Consider the following 18,218-nt stretch of genomic DNA (forward strand, 5'->3'; position numbering starts at 1 on the left):
AACATGCAGTGTTTTAATCCTCCACGGGGCAGGACGGAGACTGCTCTCCTAAGCCATTCGTTGGCACGCCGCGTGCCGTTTACAGCGCTTCCATGCGGCCCGGGGGCCATTGGAAGACGTTTCGCAGTCGTTTCTGTATAATTAGGAGTTTATCAAGGGCCCCGTTTTAACACCCTAAGACGCTGCGTCGGTCGCCAGCCCGAAGGTTGTGCAGCGCTGATGTACTGTAGAGAATAGCAGTGTAACACCCGGCCATGGGCCTGCGTGCTTGTGTGTGTCGGAGCATTGTGTGAACTGGACCCCGGGCTAGTGATCATCATTTTATAGTGCATTTCAAATGTCTGTGTTAGTGTGTGCTAATGTGTGAGGCTGTGTTATGCGTGTCTGCGTGTAGCCATTAAATGTCAGAAAAGTCGAGGTCTCTGGCTGGAACACACACACACACACACACACACACACACACTCAAGCACACACAGCCCCCTCAAGAGAAAATCCATGTCCCTGGCTATTTTTAGAGCTGTATGCCTCTTCCTTATGCCATCCACTTGGCTCCATCAGCGATGTCTTTCTGTCTCTGCAGAAATGTAATGCACCCCCCGTCGCCAACCAATCACGTACACAAACACACACACATTGACCCACCGCCTGTAATCCTTTACAGTTCTTGGATAATGGATTTCTCAAATGTGGTTCTCAACCTTTTTGGCCTGTGACCGTTTTATACAATACAATGTTCCGTTTTATCAATGTAGTGATTTTCTCCTGCCAAATTGTTTCATCGTTACTTGTGGCCTGCAGAGGTAAAACTATACAATACTTCACAAGATTAGAAAAAGGTCAATAAAATATGTAAGTTGCATATCAGGATATTTGTTTCTCATCATTTGCTACCATTGTTATCATATTGAGACAATGCATTCACAATCATATTCATCTCTTGAGGAGAAGCAGTGATCTCTAACCCTCCATATTTCAATGCACAACTGAAAGTGAACGCCTCCAAACGTCTGAAATAATCCCACGTTACCAAGCAAATGGTGCACATATTTGGGACGTTGCTTTGCGTTGCACCAAAGCACAAGCAGGGCCACCTTCTTTGTCGGATCCTTTATCCAGACCGTTACCTCAATGGCATCAATGAAGGAAATGAAGAGGCTGCGGTTGAGGAGCAGCGCTAATGCGCGTCTAAAGGTGGCCTGGTGCCATAACCTGAAACCCTGAAGCCATAAGTACTGGGTTTGGAACCAAGGTAGAGTTGGGAAAGGTTCCAATGATCACAGAGTGCAGTAAGCATGACAGTTTGTTAACTGTAGTGCTATAGCGATCATATGTGGGTTTAATACAATGGACTTTGGCAGAAATGATCCTCGTTTGTTTGGTTTTCAGGCATTGTGTTATTATTTAATAAGAGAAATGAATATTTCAGAACCAAATCCAAATCTGAGTTCCCCAGTCAGAATAAAAATTTGACAGCTAACATTAATGTTATTTAGCCCGCAACTGGTAATGAATTACGAACTCAAAATATCCTCACACTAAACCCTCCCTTTCCAAGACGTCCTCCGTCTCAAGGTCTAAAACTCTGACGGGCCTCACAGAGACAGCAGGTTTAATAGCTCACATGCATTCGGTAATGCGACCGACCCCTCCCCCACACCTGCTCCATCCACCCTGACTGTAAAAGCGGCGACATCCCCAGAATGCACAAAAAGAAGTAACGCATAAGGACATTTGCACCAAGTCACACATACTCACGCTCATAAATGTGCTCTTGGTCGCTTGATTAGAGGCTCAAAGAGGCGTGACACAGGGTTTTTTTTGTTTTATTCCATATTGGTTTCCCTCCTGCGTTCCTGTCTGCAGATGCAGAAATAATGGGAGCCTGTGTAGTAGCACTAATGTGCAGAGCGGAGGACGCTCTGCCTAATGCGTGAAACATGGTCCGTGGGTGGGTCAGCTGCTGCAGAACAAAACGTCACAAACGGCTGCAGCGATCGGGTGACATCAGTTAGCTCTAATTAGATTATAACGATTTTTTTTATATTTTAAATACTTAATTAAGTTGATTTGCGTTTAAAACGTAACAATGCATCACGTCACAAGCGTCACTCGCATAAATTGGAAAACAAGCGCCCTGAGTGAGAGTAACAACTTCGCAGAGGGTAAACGCCCTGTCTTTGTTTGACCCGTCTGTCCATCCTGATACGATGTCACATGCTCCGCGCGCCTCTCCTTGTGTTACATCATCCGTGGTTCACAGAAACCTCGCAGGCAGCCATCGCTGTTTCATTCATACTGTGAGTAGTCATCAGTGTCTTCTTGCAGCAGGAGGCAAAGCCTTGTGTGGACACACAGTCTGGGTGGAAATGTAAAACTCTTTGAGCCAATCTGTCAGTGTTTTGTGATAAAGTCACAGTAAAGTGTTTCTCCGTAGCCGACCCTGCGCTGTGACCTCCCTGGAGAGAATGTCAAAAGACTATTTCTGCACCGGCATCAATAATGTATAACATATTGACCCTGTGGACTGTAGCATGACCTTTTGTGTTTGCTTTGTAAATTGTGGTTTGTGTAATGGAGGTCAAACATCTCGGTCCAGTGTTGTTTTATGCACATTCGTGCCCATTTCAATGAAGAATTGTGGTCCAGGATGAAGAATGGGACTATATTTTATTCCTTCTATCCGGTCCGACAGCTTTGTCGCTGACCGCAACAGTGGGATGAGGTGACTTTGAATCAATCTGCAGGAGACTCCTGCAAATCTGCATTCAAACCGAACCAAACAGCAGCTCATTTAACTGATTCCAACACCTTCAACCAGAAAAAAGTCATTAATTAGTGAAATCAGCCACTGTACCAATTTAGTGGAGCCATGGTGGAACATGGTGTGTGAGCATTTCTGCATCTTAATCCATGAAACTGGCTGATGGGCTTCAAGGTGAATGAAAAGGAAGAATATATTGAATTTATTAATACTCAAATAGAGATTTCAGGATAGCATGACAGATGGGTATATATATATATATATATATATATTTATATATACAGATTGTGTGGGGTATGTATGATTGAGACAAATTAACTGAAAAATAAAGTCTGAAGAGATATGAATAGTTTATTTAAAGTTTTGATCTCATATATAAGATCTTAATTATAATGTATTCATTCATTAATATTTGAATATTTGAAATGCTAAAAATATGGTTTTATTAGTAAATAGTTACTCAGACCTACGTTTAAAATAAATAAATAAAGAAGTCAGAAGGTTGTATGAGCCGAGCGAGGTTTCTATTTCTGGTACACTTTTCTTGTGGGGGGGGGGGGTAGTTCATATATGATTGGGTTTGTCATTTGGCTGAAGGCAGTTAGACTTGGTCAGCTTCACCGGCTATCTAAGCTGTCACAGACCCACGCCCACCACCCTGAATAGCCCTTGTGCATTTCTTGCCCTCGGCTCAACCAACACCCCCCCCCCCCCCCCCCCCCCTCACACCCAACACCCACCTACACCACCGCCACCAGTGTGCCGCTCTCAGCTTTCGCTGAACGCATCTTACTAGCAGCACTACTCCTCGTCTCTCCCTTTCTTGTCGCCCCGTATCAGACACTTCCACCTCTGAGTGTTTTATTGCATTGTGTCCTTGCAGACGAGGACCTTTGGGCCCGCTTCAGACATCCCAAAAAATATAGCTGACTTCCCCCGTCCCTCTCCCCCTGCTTGCCTTGCTCTCGGCTCAGGAGTTATGGAGCTTGGCTGTCTGTTTTTTCAAATGCTTCCGCGTCCTCTCCCTTACCTCTGAATGTCCTCTCCATTTTTTTCGTCTTTTGTTTTGTCTTTTTCTCCTTCAGCGCTGGCAGTCGGTTTGTTTTATGGAGACAGTGCTAGGTTGCATGACAAGTGAAACCGACCAACTGCACCGCTCCTCCCCCAAAAGCCCGGCTTCTGGGTTTAGCTCAATGACAGTCTCCTGTCTCTCCACAAAGTACATGTGATTCTCCAGTTTCTGCTTCATGCCCCGAATTCTTACTGTGACCTTCTTGAATTGTATTTAAATACAATGGTTATTGTGTTAATGTACTACCTGTCAGATGGGAGGTAAGTGCTTAAAAAATTCCAATGTATGTTTCATGATTGAGCCGTGGCCAGACACATGAGTCAGTTATAGCTGCAATTAATTATTATTTTCATTATAGATGATAACATAATTAATTCATGAATGGAAATGATATTCCCGATAACATTTCTGGTCAGGTGCATGTTTTGTCATGTATTTTTATCCATAAATAAATTACTGTAATATATATTTTTAAAATATTCCTAATGTCATTGTTACCTGTTAAAATCTGCCACTTCCACAATAATGCGTCTTCAATTTAAAACGTATAATTTCTGCTCCATTTCCGCCGGTGCTTCTACACTTTCTAACCCCTGAAAGCACTGCTGTCACTTACAAAGCTTCTTTAGAACATTTTGAAACCTGCTTTGAATGAAACGACTTGTCAATCTGACTTTTGCTTTGTAAAAGGAGGTGAAACCATCGGCAGCAGCGTGTCACCCACGTGCGTGGATTCATACTTTCACATCTCTAACGATGGCTGAATTTCCTCTTGATTCACATTATTGATTAACCATTAGAGTGTGACTTACACACTATAGATATGCCAAATGAATACAGAAATAGCCAGCGGGGTGGTGGTGATTACTGCTCCACACGGCTTCGCTGATCCAAATCTGGTCACCGAGACATCTTCAGCCTTCCTTTGTTATTCTCTGGGTTTTCCACCTTTGGGTTGAAAGGGATGTCCCTGCTGCAGCGGGGGCGAGTTACAGTTGCAGCACAAAGCCTTTCCTCCCCTGGTTTTGCCGTGTTTTGGACAGTGCATTTATGGGCTGGAGTAACAGCGTGTTATCTCAGGAGAGTCGGGAAGCTGCCGCTCATCCCTTCCTCCAGCTGCTGAGGTTCATTCCAGTCCCTGGGTTTCCACTGCGCAGCGTGCAGATGGAATAATAGACTTTGTGTCAGCAGACAGTCCAAACTTTTTATTCCATCCAGGGACAGTTTCCCTGCACTGTTCAGCTATGTGAAGCCAAATAGAAAATCAGTGAACGGAAAATGTCCTAAGTGGGTTTTCTTTGTTGTTGTTTTTTTTTTTTTTACGGAAAGTGGTTGCATGTCACGATGCGTCGCATTTAGAGATGAAGCCGGGCTGGTGAAAGGGGGTGATTGTATCCATGGCAACAACTGAGAGAGAGAGAGAGAGAGAGAGCGGCAAATGGGAGCAGGTCTGGGAGCTTTTGGGAATCCAACTCCTGAGAATGTGAGAGATGCGTGGGATCGGGGAGGAGTCTTGTCAGTGAGGGCCACATTCGCCCACGCTCCTCCCCCCCTCAAATCTAGCGTGCGCCGTAAGCCGACCATCTGCACACCGGGTGATGTCACACCAATAGTGAGGAGGAGATTTGCCGTTCCCACGGAGACAGGCGCAGGTCGGGCAGGACCATAAGGCAGCGTCTGAGAAGGTGAGAGGGCTGGGAGGAGACAGCTGCAGTCCTGCCTTGGAATTCAGCTAATGTGCCTCCTTGTCCAGCTACCCATGATCCCTCTTTGCAGCGGTATTAATAAACCTGGCTGTGAGCGCTCATCATGGGTTACACGTCCCTCAGTCGCTTTCCATCTGGTTTTGTGTGTCCTTGTGCGTGCCTGCGTGTGTGTGTCTTGTTGTAACCCCCGATGAGACATCCTCCGCCTGTGTCCTCTAGCTGATATTGTAGAGTCATATAATATTGTATTGATCCTTCGGTTGCTTTGACCCCCTCACCCTTCCTCCAGAGTCAAATGCAGCTCTGTGTCACCTCGGCTCTGAGTGGTTTACGGGGTCGATTGCTCGGGTTGAAGGTTGAACGCTGAAAGAAGTCGCTGACAGTAAATAATGGTGGACGAGGGGAATCTGGCATCCACTCCGGTTTTGAAGGTAGACGCGGATAGTTTGACGTAGTTGACGCCCTGAGCGTCTCGTGCAGACACTAAAGGTGAGAAGGTCTTGGTTACTAATCAACGGCTCTAGTAAGTTTTGAGTGTGAACGTGTGACTTCTCTGTTGAAAGAGTTCAACAAGAAGTCCAGAGATTAAAGATTTAAAGTCACAAACTTACAGGTGAAACTCGAAATATGAATATTGTAGAAAAGTAGAAAAGCTCATTACTTTCAGCAATTCAACTTAAAAGGTGAAATTAATATATTATATAGACTCATTACATGCGAAGTGAGATATTTCAAGCCTTTATTTGATATAATTTTGATCATTATGGCTATAATATATATATATATATATATATATATATATATATATTCTAATATATTAGTTTCACCTTTTAAGTTGAATTACTGAAAGTAATGAGCTTTTGCACGATATTCAAATTTTTTGAGTTTCACCTGTATTGCTTGCAAAGGATCCTCATGTTAACTCCAAGCCTGCCATTTAATTATTTTCAACTTTTCCCTTTTTGCCACCATCATGTGAACGTTTGCTGTTTAGTTTGATTCATGTTAATGTCACTAATGACAGCTGCTCGTAGTCTGCCTTCCATCGGTTCTGTTCCTGAATCGCTCCGATTGGACAGCAGATGTAAAACAAGAGGGATTCTCCAGTCCAGGCGCATAAACGGCACACAAACCAATCGATCCCTCTCTCTGCTTCTAAATGTGCTTCCAATTTGCTTGCACCTTTCATGAGCTGCTCAAGGACACTTCAGCAGGGAGGAGGCTCACCACCAAAGCACGGCTTGAATCGGGCTCCTCTGGAGGAGAGACGGCCTCATTTGGCTCAAAGCCACCCTCCGCCTCAGCGCCGGTGTATTGGTGAACTTGTGAATGTAGTGCATGTATCTCTCATTTGATCTTTCTGGGTTGAGTGTAAGAACCGGCACTCACTTTGGCAGACATGTATTATTCAAACTAAATCTGGCACGGCTGCACTTACTCTCATGTTTTTCCTTTAAACAACTTGCAATCACAGCTTTCGCATCTGGCTCAAGTTTGGCCAGGAAATAAGCAAGTGGCCGAGTGGAGAGTTTCAGCGTGATTGCGTGACTCATTTTGGTTTGGTTTATTTAATATGAATGCCTGACTACCGCAAGCCACTCACCATTTGGATGGAGACCTTCCTTCTAAATAAAAGTTTCAGCTCTCTGCCAGCTGCTTTGATTAGTTTGCTTCGCTGGGCAAAAAGAATTACAGCAGGCGTTGAAAGAAAGGAGAGAAGGATGGGCGGGGGGGGGCGGGGGGGGTTGTCTTCAGATTGGTGAGAGAAATTATTGACAAATGTGTTTACTGTTTTTTTTTTTCTGTGATTGCTGGGGAGAAGCAATAATCAGGACTATAATGAGCGAGGCCCATAATCCCTGCGCCTGGTGACAGAAACCAGGCCTGCCTAATTAAGGCAGTGATTTCCCACGAGGCCCCGGGGCCTTTTTTCCTCTTGTCCTCTCGCCTTATTGGCTCGACTTTATTTATTTTGAGTGAAGACCTCGCCGTGGTCTCACTGCGCTCAAATGGTGGTCTCTGCACCGGTCGGTTTAGTTCTCGCGCAATGCGCACAACTTTTGGAGGAACAGAACTCCTCGTGATCCTGTGGCCATCGAGGCCTCCATCCTGCAGTGAGGTGAAAATAATGCTGCAACCCCTCCACGCGTGCTTCAGCAGTGATGAATGCGGTATTGCGTAAGGGTGCAAAGCGCCTGAAAAGCACTAAGTAGTTTATGGAGAGACATGGAGGCAGGAGGAAACTTTTAAGAGAATGTGGAAAGGTTGTGTTTAGTTCAAACCGGAAAGCTCTGGGCCGGGGTCAGAGGCAGCGGGTGTTTTATACAGAGGACCAGGGAGAGAAAAGGGGGTCGTACTTAAATAGCCCTTTTAGCTGCGGCCCCATCTCTAGCCTGGAGTGCATACAGTAAGTCATCTTAAATTTTCTTGAAAGTCTTCTCCACGGAAGAGAGGTTTTGCAGGGTGAAGGCTGTGCGGTTCGAGGTGCACTGACAGAAAGGAGGGGATTGGATAGCACAGGTATCGCATATCTCTCTCTGCTGATGTGCTCTCCTCCGCAGTAGTTTCACACCTAGCGGTTACACAGTATTCTTTAGCGTTTGTTGAACGAGGGCGAAGAAAAAACGGCAAATCTGCTGTTGGAGAAGAGGCATTGGAGAGGGGGGGGGGGCAGCTGGAGCAAATTTCAGCCGCACTGTGGTTTTTGGCCGCAGAACTGAAGAACCTGTACCACCTCCACTTTCATGTGTCAGTCTCCCTCACAGTTTTCACCTCCTGCACCCACCTCTGGACTGCCAATGCTAACTAACACTAGACTTAAGGGTGCTATATCTAGCATGTTAACATCAATTAATCATTATCACATTACGTTTGACCCATTAATGTAATTCAGTCTAACAAATGAGAGCAAGATGGTAAAAAAACTGAAGGAGTGAAAAGGCTGTCAGTTTTTCTTTTACTCTCCTGCAGGCTGCATTCTGTGGGGTTGCACATGTTTTGGGAGATGTTTTTGCCAGCAACAACAATATATATTGTTCCCTTCAAAGCCAGGGCATTTAGCAGCGAGGAACAGACTTGAAGAGCAACATCTCTGCATCAAAAAGTAATACGGTTCTCAAAAAAATCAACACGCAGCATCCAAAAAATATGCTACATTGTCTCTCTCGGCGAGAGTCGGATGAGATGATGGGTACCACTCTGAGAGTGGAGCACGGAGCTGAGGCGAGGCGATGATTTGGATAGCTTAACTTAGCATGAAGCGGGGGCAAAGAATTGGCCCGGTCGTGTCCCTTTTTCCCCGTGTAGGCTTATGTAGCAGTGCATATCTATGAAGTTGATTTTATTTCCAAGAATGTTCATTCACGCTCTGCAGGAACCACCCATCTCCTCAATGAGCAAGCTAAACAACAAAGTTGAGATTAAATTGTGTTTACTTTATAGTTTGGAAGTTGCTGACAGGTTTGCTTGGTTGACGTTACCACATTGAATTGTAGTCATTAATGATGGTTCTTTTGTGCATTTTCCTCCAAGAAGCAGAAACTTAATTCACATTCACATTTTTTTTTCAAATGAACAAAACTTTTGACCAGGATTTGGCTCCATATTTCACTATTTCCACCACTGAATGCGTGAAAGACGGTTTAACATCGAGATGTGGCGTGTGAACTGGTTGAAGTGCGCGTGTCTCAAAACGCTGGCTTCCGTCACCAGAAAACGGAGCAGCCAGGTCCGCATGGACATCTCTGCTGGGCGACCAGCCCCGAGCTGTAAGACGGGTCTTCATCTCCACGCACATCGGTCTCTGGAGTTCCTCGTCTTTAGCCTGCTAGCAGTTAGCTAAACCAAGGAGGCCTCACTCTCACTCACTGAAGCGTTAAATAGTCGTCGCGTCCATATCCATGTAAAATGTTGCACCTTCGAAAATCCTGCGCAGTTTTGGTACATTTAGCATCATCATATGAAAAAAGAGCAGGACAATATTTATATGTCCCCTTTTCAAACATTTAGAGAGAAAGTCATGTAAATACATGCTATAACTTTACCAAGGATAATGTTTGGCAGTAACACATAGTTGTTAAATAATATAAATATTTAATCTAAATGTAAATGTTAAATGTTATATATAAATGTTAAATATTATGTAAAACTGTTAAATAGAAAAAAGTAGCCTTTAATTCTAGAAATGCTCTTAAATTTCTTCCAAGAGCATTTAAAAGATACTTTTATTTACATACATACACACATACACATGCATACATACATGCACACAGAAGCACAATGGGTGTGTGTCCACTCTTCCCAGGTGATCCTCTGGAGTTATGTATTTTGTGCAAATTTAAACATTACTTATCTTGTTGTCACAACGGCGGGAGTAAGGGCAGGAAGGGAGGACTCGGATGCCGAGTACGAACCAAAAAATGACTTTGATAGTCAATATTCAAAGAAAACTGAAAATCCCTCCCCCCAAAAAATCCAGGAAGGCACAGAGGGGGAAAAACATAGATGAGACAGGGAACAACAATAAACACAATATATGTGTGTGGCGTGGCATGGAGACGAGACACCCATAACATGCAATGATGCCACAAGGGCTTAAATACACTGGGGAGGTGCAGGTGAAGACAGGACAAGGCAGGAAGTGAAGTTACTCCAGGGACACGAGAGACATGACACTACAAAGTAAAACAGGACATGAACCCCAACCGGGAATTCTTTCCGTTCTCCTCATTATTTTCTTCTTTATTTTTAGCCTTACAGGCGCTTTAACTTCCAGACTTAAAACGAAAGAATGAATCAGTTTGAAGAGCTTTTGTTGGAAGAAATCCGTAAATATGACCACTTATACAACCCGTCATCGGCGCACTGTCGAGACGTGCGGATGACCTCCAATTCATGGAGGGAGATCTCCGCAAACGTCTGTCCGCCGGTCGAGGGGTGCACAAAGTTGTGGAGCGTGAAAAAAAGCGCTGAAAAGCAGCAGTGGCGATGCAGGGGGCAAAAAAGTCTGCTTTTTATGTATCCCTATCGTGGTTGGGCCCACACAAAGACGTCCATCCAAACTACACAAAATGTGATTTTTATCACAGTGCTTTTTCAAAGCTGAGAAAAACGTCTTTTGTCCACTCACACCTAAATGTTCTATAATAAACAATGCAGCATTCGGTTTCAAAACAACAGGCTGCTGTTTACCTTTGTCGATGGCGCCGGTGCAACGGAAGAAAATTGGATTGTCGAGCGCTGCACCCAACCACAGCCAGCCGGCGCGTCCTTCCCAGATCCCACTTGTCCATCCGGCTCCAGCGCTTCCTCCCCTCTCATTTAGTGTGAAAAAACAAGGCGGCTTTCCAGCTCCGCAGACATCTCGGGCCCGCAATCAGAGGAAACCCCTGCCAGTGGGATATGAAGAGGAGGAGAAAAGATGGATGGTTCTGCTGTGTGTAGAGTGCTAACAGGATCATATAGCATGGTTCCCATTCACAAGTATAGGTAAACCACAGAGAAAGGGATTTAGCTTCATGCATTACAGCAGCAGAGGAAATGCGTTTTAATTCCTCTAGAGATGCACGGATTAATGTTTTTTTTTCTTCAAAAAGAGCGTTTGCAGTGTGCAGGGGGCTTGAGTTTATGTGTACGACCGACTCTGTGTGTGTGTGTGTGAGTGTGTGTGTGTGTGTGTGTGTGTGAGAGAGTGCTTTGCCTGGCACAAGCCATGCTATATGTCACGGTGCTGGAGGTACATCAGCGGCATGTCAGAGAACGAGCTGCTTTTTGACTCCTAACCCATTCCCCCTACACAAACCGCTATCCATAATGAATGCTGCACTGACATTGATTTTATTAGCTGAATGCCTGCTTTCCAAATATTCGCCTTTCTTAGGCCTAAGAGTCATGACTTGTCTTGAGTGTTTTTCGTTTGCACGAGTCCAATTTAATTCAACAAAGCTTTTCCCTCGAGGAGTTCCCGCTGTGATGTGGCGAGGCACGGACACATCTGGGTACCTACTGACCACTTAACTGCCCACACTCGGTCAATAACTCTTTAAAAGATCAATTAGGGCGATCAGTGGCGAGAGTGCCACGGGGGGGGGGCTGAGGTGCCATATTGAGCTGTTTCGGTGAGATGATGTCACACGCAGCTCTTTCCCGGAGAAAGAGTCTCACCCCTCCAGACATTTGATTTCATTAAAGGGGTATTCTCCTCCAACCGGAGCAATAAAGTCGCCAATAAGCTGCTTCGTCCTTACCCGCCTCGTCTGGGCCTCGAGAGAGAGAGAGAGAGAAAGGCGGGGACTCCTCACAGTGTCCAGCCAGCCGTCTCATTGAAAGCGTTCTGACTGAAACATCGAGCCATGGAAATCGATTTAAATAGCGCCCGTTTCTTTCATTTGTCGTGCGCTCACCTTTTTTTTGCCCTTGTGAAATTTCCGTTTTACACGTTTTACATCCTGATTGATTACACGCTGCTGTTTTCAGTCCACCGTGTTCTTTTATCCTCGCCGCCAAGTGCTTTTCGCCCTCTGTTCCACTTCTGTCGGGCGGCGTGATGGATGCGGTTGTCATGACGCCCATGGCTGCCAGTGAGCTCACTTGACGGTGTGAGTGTGTCGAGTCCAGGCGGTGACGGACAGGCCCGGTCAATAGCGAGCTGACCTTTCACCTCTCAACCTTTCTTCCATGCTGATTATTAATCCTACTTACAGTACACTTCCTGTGTCCCTCCATCGCAAATTAACCTTTGTGTTCTTCTCTCTCCCACTTCCCTGTCCTTCTCTGTCCCTTCCCTTTCAACACCCCCTTCCTGCCCCCTACCCCCTCCTTTTATTCCTCTTGCAGCAAACTCATTCACGTGAAAATTATTGATGATGAGGAGTATGAGAAAAACAAGAACTTCTTCCTGGAGCTGGCTGAGCCTCGCATGGTAGACATGAGTCTGCAGAAAGGTGCAGTACTGAAACTCTTTCTTCTTCTCTCTTCATATTCTCTGTCTCTCGCTTTCACGCGTTGTCAGTGTCTGTTTTCTCTCGCCGTTAGTCCGCTTTGTTCACTTTGTCTTCCTTTCACCTGCCTTTTACTCTGCTGTGCCCCACCCCCCCATCCGTCCCCTGCCTCCCTCTACTTCCCCACACACACACACACACACACCACCGTGCCCCCAAGAACTCTGTGTCTCTACGCCACGCTCTCGCATTACAGCTACAACGTAAATCACTAACGCTCCATCAGCATCACAATGACAGTCTCCCCAGTCGACGTCGCCATCTGCATATGTGGGGAACACGGGGTCTGAGGTCATTTACCATCTCCATGCAGCATAAGCACAGCCATTTTTATGTAAAGGCACGTTTGACCTAAATACAGTATAGTAGCTATTTGGAAGTATGCGCCGGGTCGGGTTGAAAAATACAAGCAAATTGATGTTGGTGAAGTGAGATTATTGATTTATTTTACGCCGTGAGGATGTGTAGCTCACAGGACTGTTTGAATTGAGCAGTTTGTAACTTTATGAAGAAGCTCTTCTTCCTGATGGTACCTGGTGCGGCGCATTTGAGGTCATAGGTTGTATTCCTCTGCACGCCGAGCTTGTCTTTAGGCCTCTTTGTTGCAGTAAGGTGAATATAGAAATGAAAGTAGGACACGGAGATATTCAAATCAAAGTACGTTTTTCTCACAAGTTTTGTTTGTTTTCTTCTTGTTGTTGTTAATGTCTGCTGATAGAAGCCAACAGGCCTTTTGCGCACCGTTATCTAATGCGCTGTTATCTAACCGCGCTCGAGGCCAGGGGACGGCAGAGGCTCACAAGCTGGTGCGCAGGGTGCAGAATGTTATTGGGTCTGGCATCGCTGGCTGAGTCGTGTCAACTCTCAGAGTAAGAGTCGTGATGAAGAGGAGTTGCTAGGCAGGTGTTTATGAGTGACAGCTGCATCCTTCCAAACGCCCCCTGTGCTGCTCTTTGAGGCTTTTCTTTTTTTAATGATCTTTCTGCCTCGGTGCAGGTTTTATACACACGCTGATGAACAGACACGAAAGCTCTTTTTAGCGGTTTGTGATATCAGTAAACTCGGATGCGTTGAACATCTGCTTAAGATGTTGAACATTGTTCATTTCTCAGAACAGAAGCCCGACTCAATTTATTTTATGTCAAGTTGAATGTCAACCATCGCAAGACTCACAGACAAGTGCACACATTATATTATTGGCCGGTGTCTTCTATTAACTATCAATTAGAAACATGTGACCTTATAGAAAAACCTGCGCTTCCCCATGTCTTCAGTGTTACTGCTAAACGCGTGCTTAAGTGGACATACTCATCATGACGTCTTCTTTCCTAGTCAACCAAACACAGAATAAGACATTTTTAGGAGACCAAAAAGCTCACAAATAACTTTCATTCTCAATCATAAGGTAGCCGCGCCCGAAGCGTACCCTCCTCCATGTCTTTTACTCCTAAATTAAGCGTTTGGTAAATTTACAAAAGGAACCTCCACGATTCATGAAGGACGGGTCGCGACCGAAAGAGAGTGGCTGGCGTCTCCCTTAGAGATCGGTGGAGAGATGATATCTCTGCACTGGGAACGCCTGGAGATCTCCCAGTCAGCTGGTAGATGTGGCCCGTTAAAGGGAAGCTTGGGGTCCCCTGCTGGAGCTGTTGCCCCCGCGACCCGACCTCGGATAAGCATTTAAAGATGGATGGATGGATGGATGGATGGATGGATGGATGGATGGACCTCCACGATTGAAAACATAAACTCATGTTAGCAATGTTTATTCACCTAATTGCTCGTATGAGAATTAGGGTCATTTTCTGATGAATGATTTTGCAATCAGAGGAGTCGGACCCCCGAAGTGTAAAGCTCTCCCAAATTGGCTTCACCTCACCGGTTGCTACGTAAGCCTCATATTCAACACTCGGTATGAGAGTGGATCCTGGATCCTTCTGAGAACATGTACCCAGTGGTTACCCGTTGATAATGCCGGCAGTCTCTCCCTCATTACCCCAAAAACCCTGCAGAAATATTTTTTTTGCTCACATTTAACGAGTGAAAGAAAAAGAACCAAACAAAAACAGACATTGCAGATTTCCGCGGGGTGGGGGGGATTGTTGTTCAGAGCGCCGAGCAGGAGTTACAGGAGGATTGTTACAGGCAGAATAGGTGTGGAGGTAAGCCGAGGAAGAGAGGCAGTATCTGCCCCGATGGAGGGGGAGGTAGATAGGTAACGTCGGACGAAGCTAAAGATGACACATGATGACGGCATGCAGGTGTAGTCCGAACAGGTCAAAAACAGAGCTTCTCTGTTGAGCTCATACACTGTATGTGCATTTAATGTTTTTCTCCAGGAGCATCCTGGGATTGTTGCTTATGGGCAAATGATTGAGCGTAACTTGTCGTCATGGTTGTGCATATTTATAGCACAAACTGATTGTCTGAGTTTCTCACTCCGATACCAGAAAGAGGGCAACACAACTGTGGCACTAATGAAAGTGCAGACAGTGTTGACAATGATTAATACCTAGATTTCTTTTAATGCAGAAGGTAATGAATGTTTGATCAAGGGTAATACATGTTTGATCCATATATGATGAGGAGGTAATGAAAAAGCAGGATCATCTTTTATGAATTTACTCGTGCTGATGAAATTGCTTTGATTCCAAATTATAGAAAAGTCTATGAGGCGGTGTTTAGCAGGGGGGGTTAAATATATTACCCTGTTGCCACAGTGGGTGCGGCTGGATTGCAGTGATTTGAATAATATGATAATTTCTCACTTTTCATATATAATGTGGCGATAATATTGTTGTTCATAACCGCTGATGTGGGGCTGATTGGGTTTGTTTTTCTCCTTATTAAAGCCCGAGTGGGGCAGCAGAAATGATGAATATTCTATGAGAGTCTTTGTTTTATTTGGCTTTTCTTTTTATATTCAACAGCCTCGCTCCATTTTCCAGCGCAGCCTTTCAATCAACAGCACCGTGCAACAGAAGCCTCTCGCTCTGTTTTTTTTTTTTTAGCAGATTATTTTTCTATTATAGATGACTGGAATAGAAGCACCAAAATGATTCTCAGATCTCATTTTAACTCTCTGATGTTTTCATGTATTACGAGCGGTTGCATCACTTATTGTAACTTCTACAGATCTGCTCACTGGCGATGCCTGACGGCAGAAGCTGGCAGAAGCTGGCAGATGTGAGCGAGTTCGATGCCGGCAGGTGTGACTCCGGACAGCGTGTGCGTAATGGGAGCTATCGAGCCAACAGTCGCCCCGACCTGTCAGTCTCGAGCAGCTAATTTGGGCAGGTGGCCACATTTCCACTCTGACTTAACATCAGTCAGCTGAACAAAGACCCCCTTTTCCACCAAAATGTGCAGGTGTACGCTTGTGAGATCATGCCGTGTGATCTATAATGTGAATTTAGCTGGGTGACAATTGATTTGCCTTAAGACACAATTCGATTCAATAGCTTTACATTGCAGCCTGTCTCAAAACTTTACGTACAAGCACAATTCTAGAAATAACGAACCTTAGAAGAACAATAGGCCCTAATAATCGATAAACTCTTTCTCACTGGCAGTAGACCAGTGTACCTTTCCCTTTCTTTTCACCAACGCTTTGGTTAGTAAACAATAATAATGTGACAGTGGTTACTCTTTTTTCTTGATATCTGTTACTCCTTCAGCTGCATTTCTTCTCAGTGCTGAATAAGCAGCAGTAAATAAATAATGAGTCTTCTTCCTGTTGCACAATAGTCTCATGGCCATGTCTGGAATACGTAAAATTGTGCCAGAAACGTGTCAAGAATGGACAGAAAAAGCAGTGAGGGAGTGTCTAAAGAAGTCATTTAAAGTGTTTGTTAGGCTGCGAAGTGTCGAATGACCTGCAAAACGTCTTCTACGGAGTTAACGCGTTAACACGCACCACCCTTTGAGAGGGACCACGTCGGCCATTCAACCAGGCTGAGCGCCTATCTTCTTCTTCAACACGTGCAGGTGTGTGTGTGTGTGTGTGTGTGTTCACATGGGTCAGTGCATACGTGCGTGGCTGTAGGATTGATGGCCCCGCCCCCCTCCCAAACCTCCCTCCCCTGCCACTTTACATTCAAATCATGGCTGGCGTGGGGGACCGTGCCACCCATCAGCCTCCTCTCTCAGAGGGAGCTCTCGTGGCATCTGAGGGCACTTCACATGCTGTTGTTTGAGCTTGGCTGGGTTCTTCTCGCAGTCCGCTCCATCTCACACACACACACACACACACACACACACACACACACACACACACATCCATCCATTACCTCCAAATGAGCTGTGAGTCATATTGTGGAGGGATTGTGAGCCAAAGCAACTCTGAACTCCGGCAGAGATGTTATGAACATTATTGAAAACAAACTGGAAAGTGCGGGGGTGTTTTTTTTCTTTGTGTGATTATTTAAAACGTAATATTTATTTTTAAATTGTAGTTTCTGTCATGTATACTTCCAGTAAAGATGAGAATGAATCCATCAACTAAACCGATTAGAATTTTACCTCTTTTACCAATTATCTCTCTTCCACCAGGATTTTTTCCTTACAAGCCGGATATAAGTTCTGTTGTTGACACAAGCTTAAAAGATGTTAAGTGTAAATTCCCCTCAAGCATTTCTACATGTCTTTAAAAAGGCAGTTGCTAACTATTGGCTAAATCATACTTCTAGACTTAATTGAGCTGACTAAAAAAACACCTGGTGTTCACTTCTAAAGCTTATTTTCCATGATTCTAAAATCCAGATCTACTCCTTTATTTCTTGCCTTTCACAATAAAAGCACTGACGTACAATATTTACGTGTTTGTATTTCAAAGTCTTGGATGTGTTTGTTTGCCATATTCCTAATGTGTGAAGGCATAAATAGGCTTCAAAGGGTGAGGATCAGAGACACGACTGCAGACCTACATTTTGAATACAACAATCTCAAAACTTGTTTATGCCCAGACATCAGCTCAATCAGCTGCATTTCCTGAATGGTTTGATCTCTAATGGTCACCACCACATTGAGTAAGTCGTAGTTTTAGAGCAGAAATAGCGGTGTCATTCAGGGCGATAATAATCATCCAAATGGAAAAAGTTATGCCTCATGGCTCACAAGCATCATTTTATGTAAGCTGTGACTACGGGATTTTTACCTAACACTTGACATCCTGTTGCTACTGTTGAGATCAAATTATTCCACCACTCCATCTAGGTGTGATTTTGTGAAGCTTCTCTTCATGTTCATGTTATGTTGCATGTAACACCACTATTAAATATTGATTACATTTGAGAGAAGCAGCATCCCTCTGAGGTTTAGTTCACAATCACAGCCACATGAAACCTCAAGTGCTTACTTGAGGTTTCATGTGAGCCTCCACAGACGCTTCCCCATGGTGCTGGAAGCAGGAGACCAGAGTCCCCGAGTTGTCCTCTCACCGAGGTCACAGGCTGCATAATCTCTATGACTCAGCGGCTTTCACCAACCTGCCTTTTGTGTTGCTGTAAAAGCTTATCATCCTTTTGTTAGCGGTCAACCCGGATTTGACCTCGAATGAATCTCTTCCTTACAGCGGTGTCTCCGTGTTTAAAGGAAAGTGCTATTTGCCTCCTCAGAGCAGTGAAATGCAAAGCTGGATTAGCACCATGACAAATGAAAGGTCCTGTGGGGGAAAAGAAGC

The 18,218-nt window shown here is 44.8% G+C and overlaps 1 protein-coding gene across 3 annotated transcripts in view; it reads left to right on the top strand.

Annotated features, from left to right (window-relative positions):
• The window catches only part of slc8a3 (solute carrier family 8 member 3), an 81,548-nt gene that overhangs the window by 41,515 nt on the left and 21,815 nt on the right, over positions 1–18,218 (top strand). For all 3 annotated transcript variants that reach the window (XM_037486331.2, XM_037486332.2, XM_037486333.2), the window contains exon 3: positions 12,375–12,481. In XM_037486331.2, coding sequence (XP_037342228.2) covers positions 12,375–12,481 — 107 coding nt within the window. The remainder of the gene's footprint in view (positions 1–12,374; positions 12,482–18,218) is intronic.

Source organism: Pungitius pungitius, chromosome 14 (genome assembly GCF_949316345.1).
Source record: "Pungitius pungitius chromosome 14, fPunPun2.1, whole genome shotgun sequence".
Taxonomy (NCBI): Eukaryota; Metazoa; Chordata; class Actinopteri; order Perciformes; family Gasterosteidae; genus Pungitius; species Pungitius pungitius.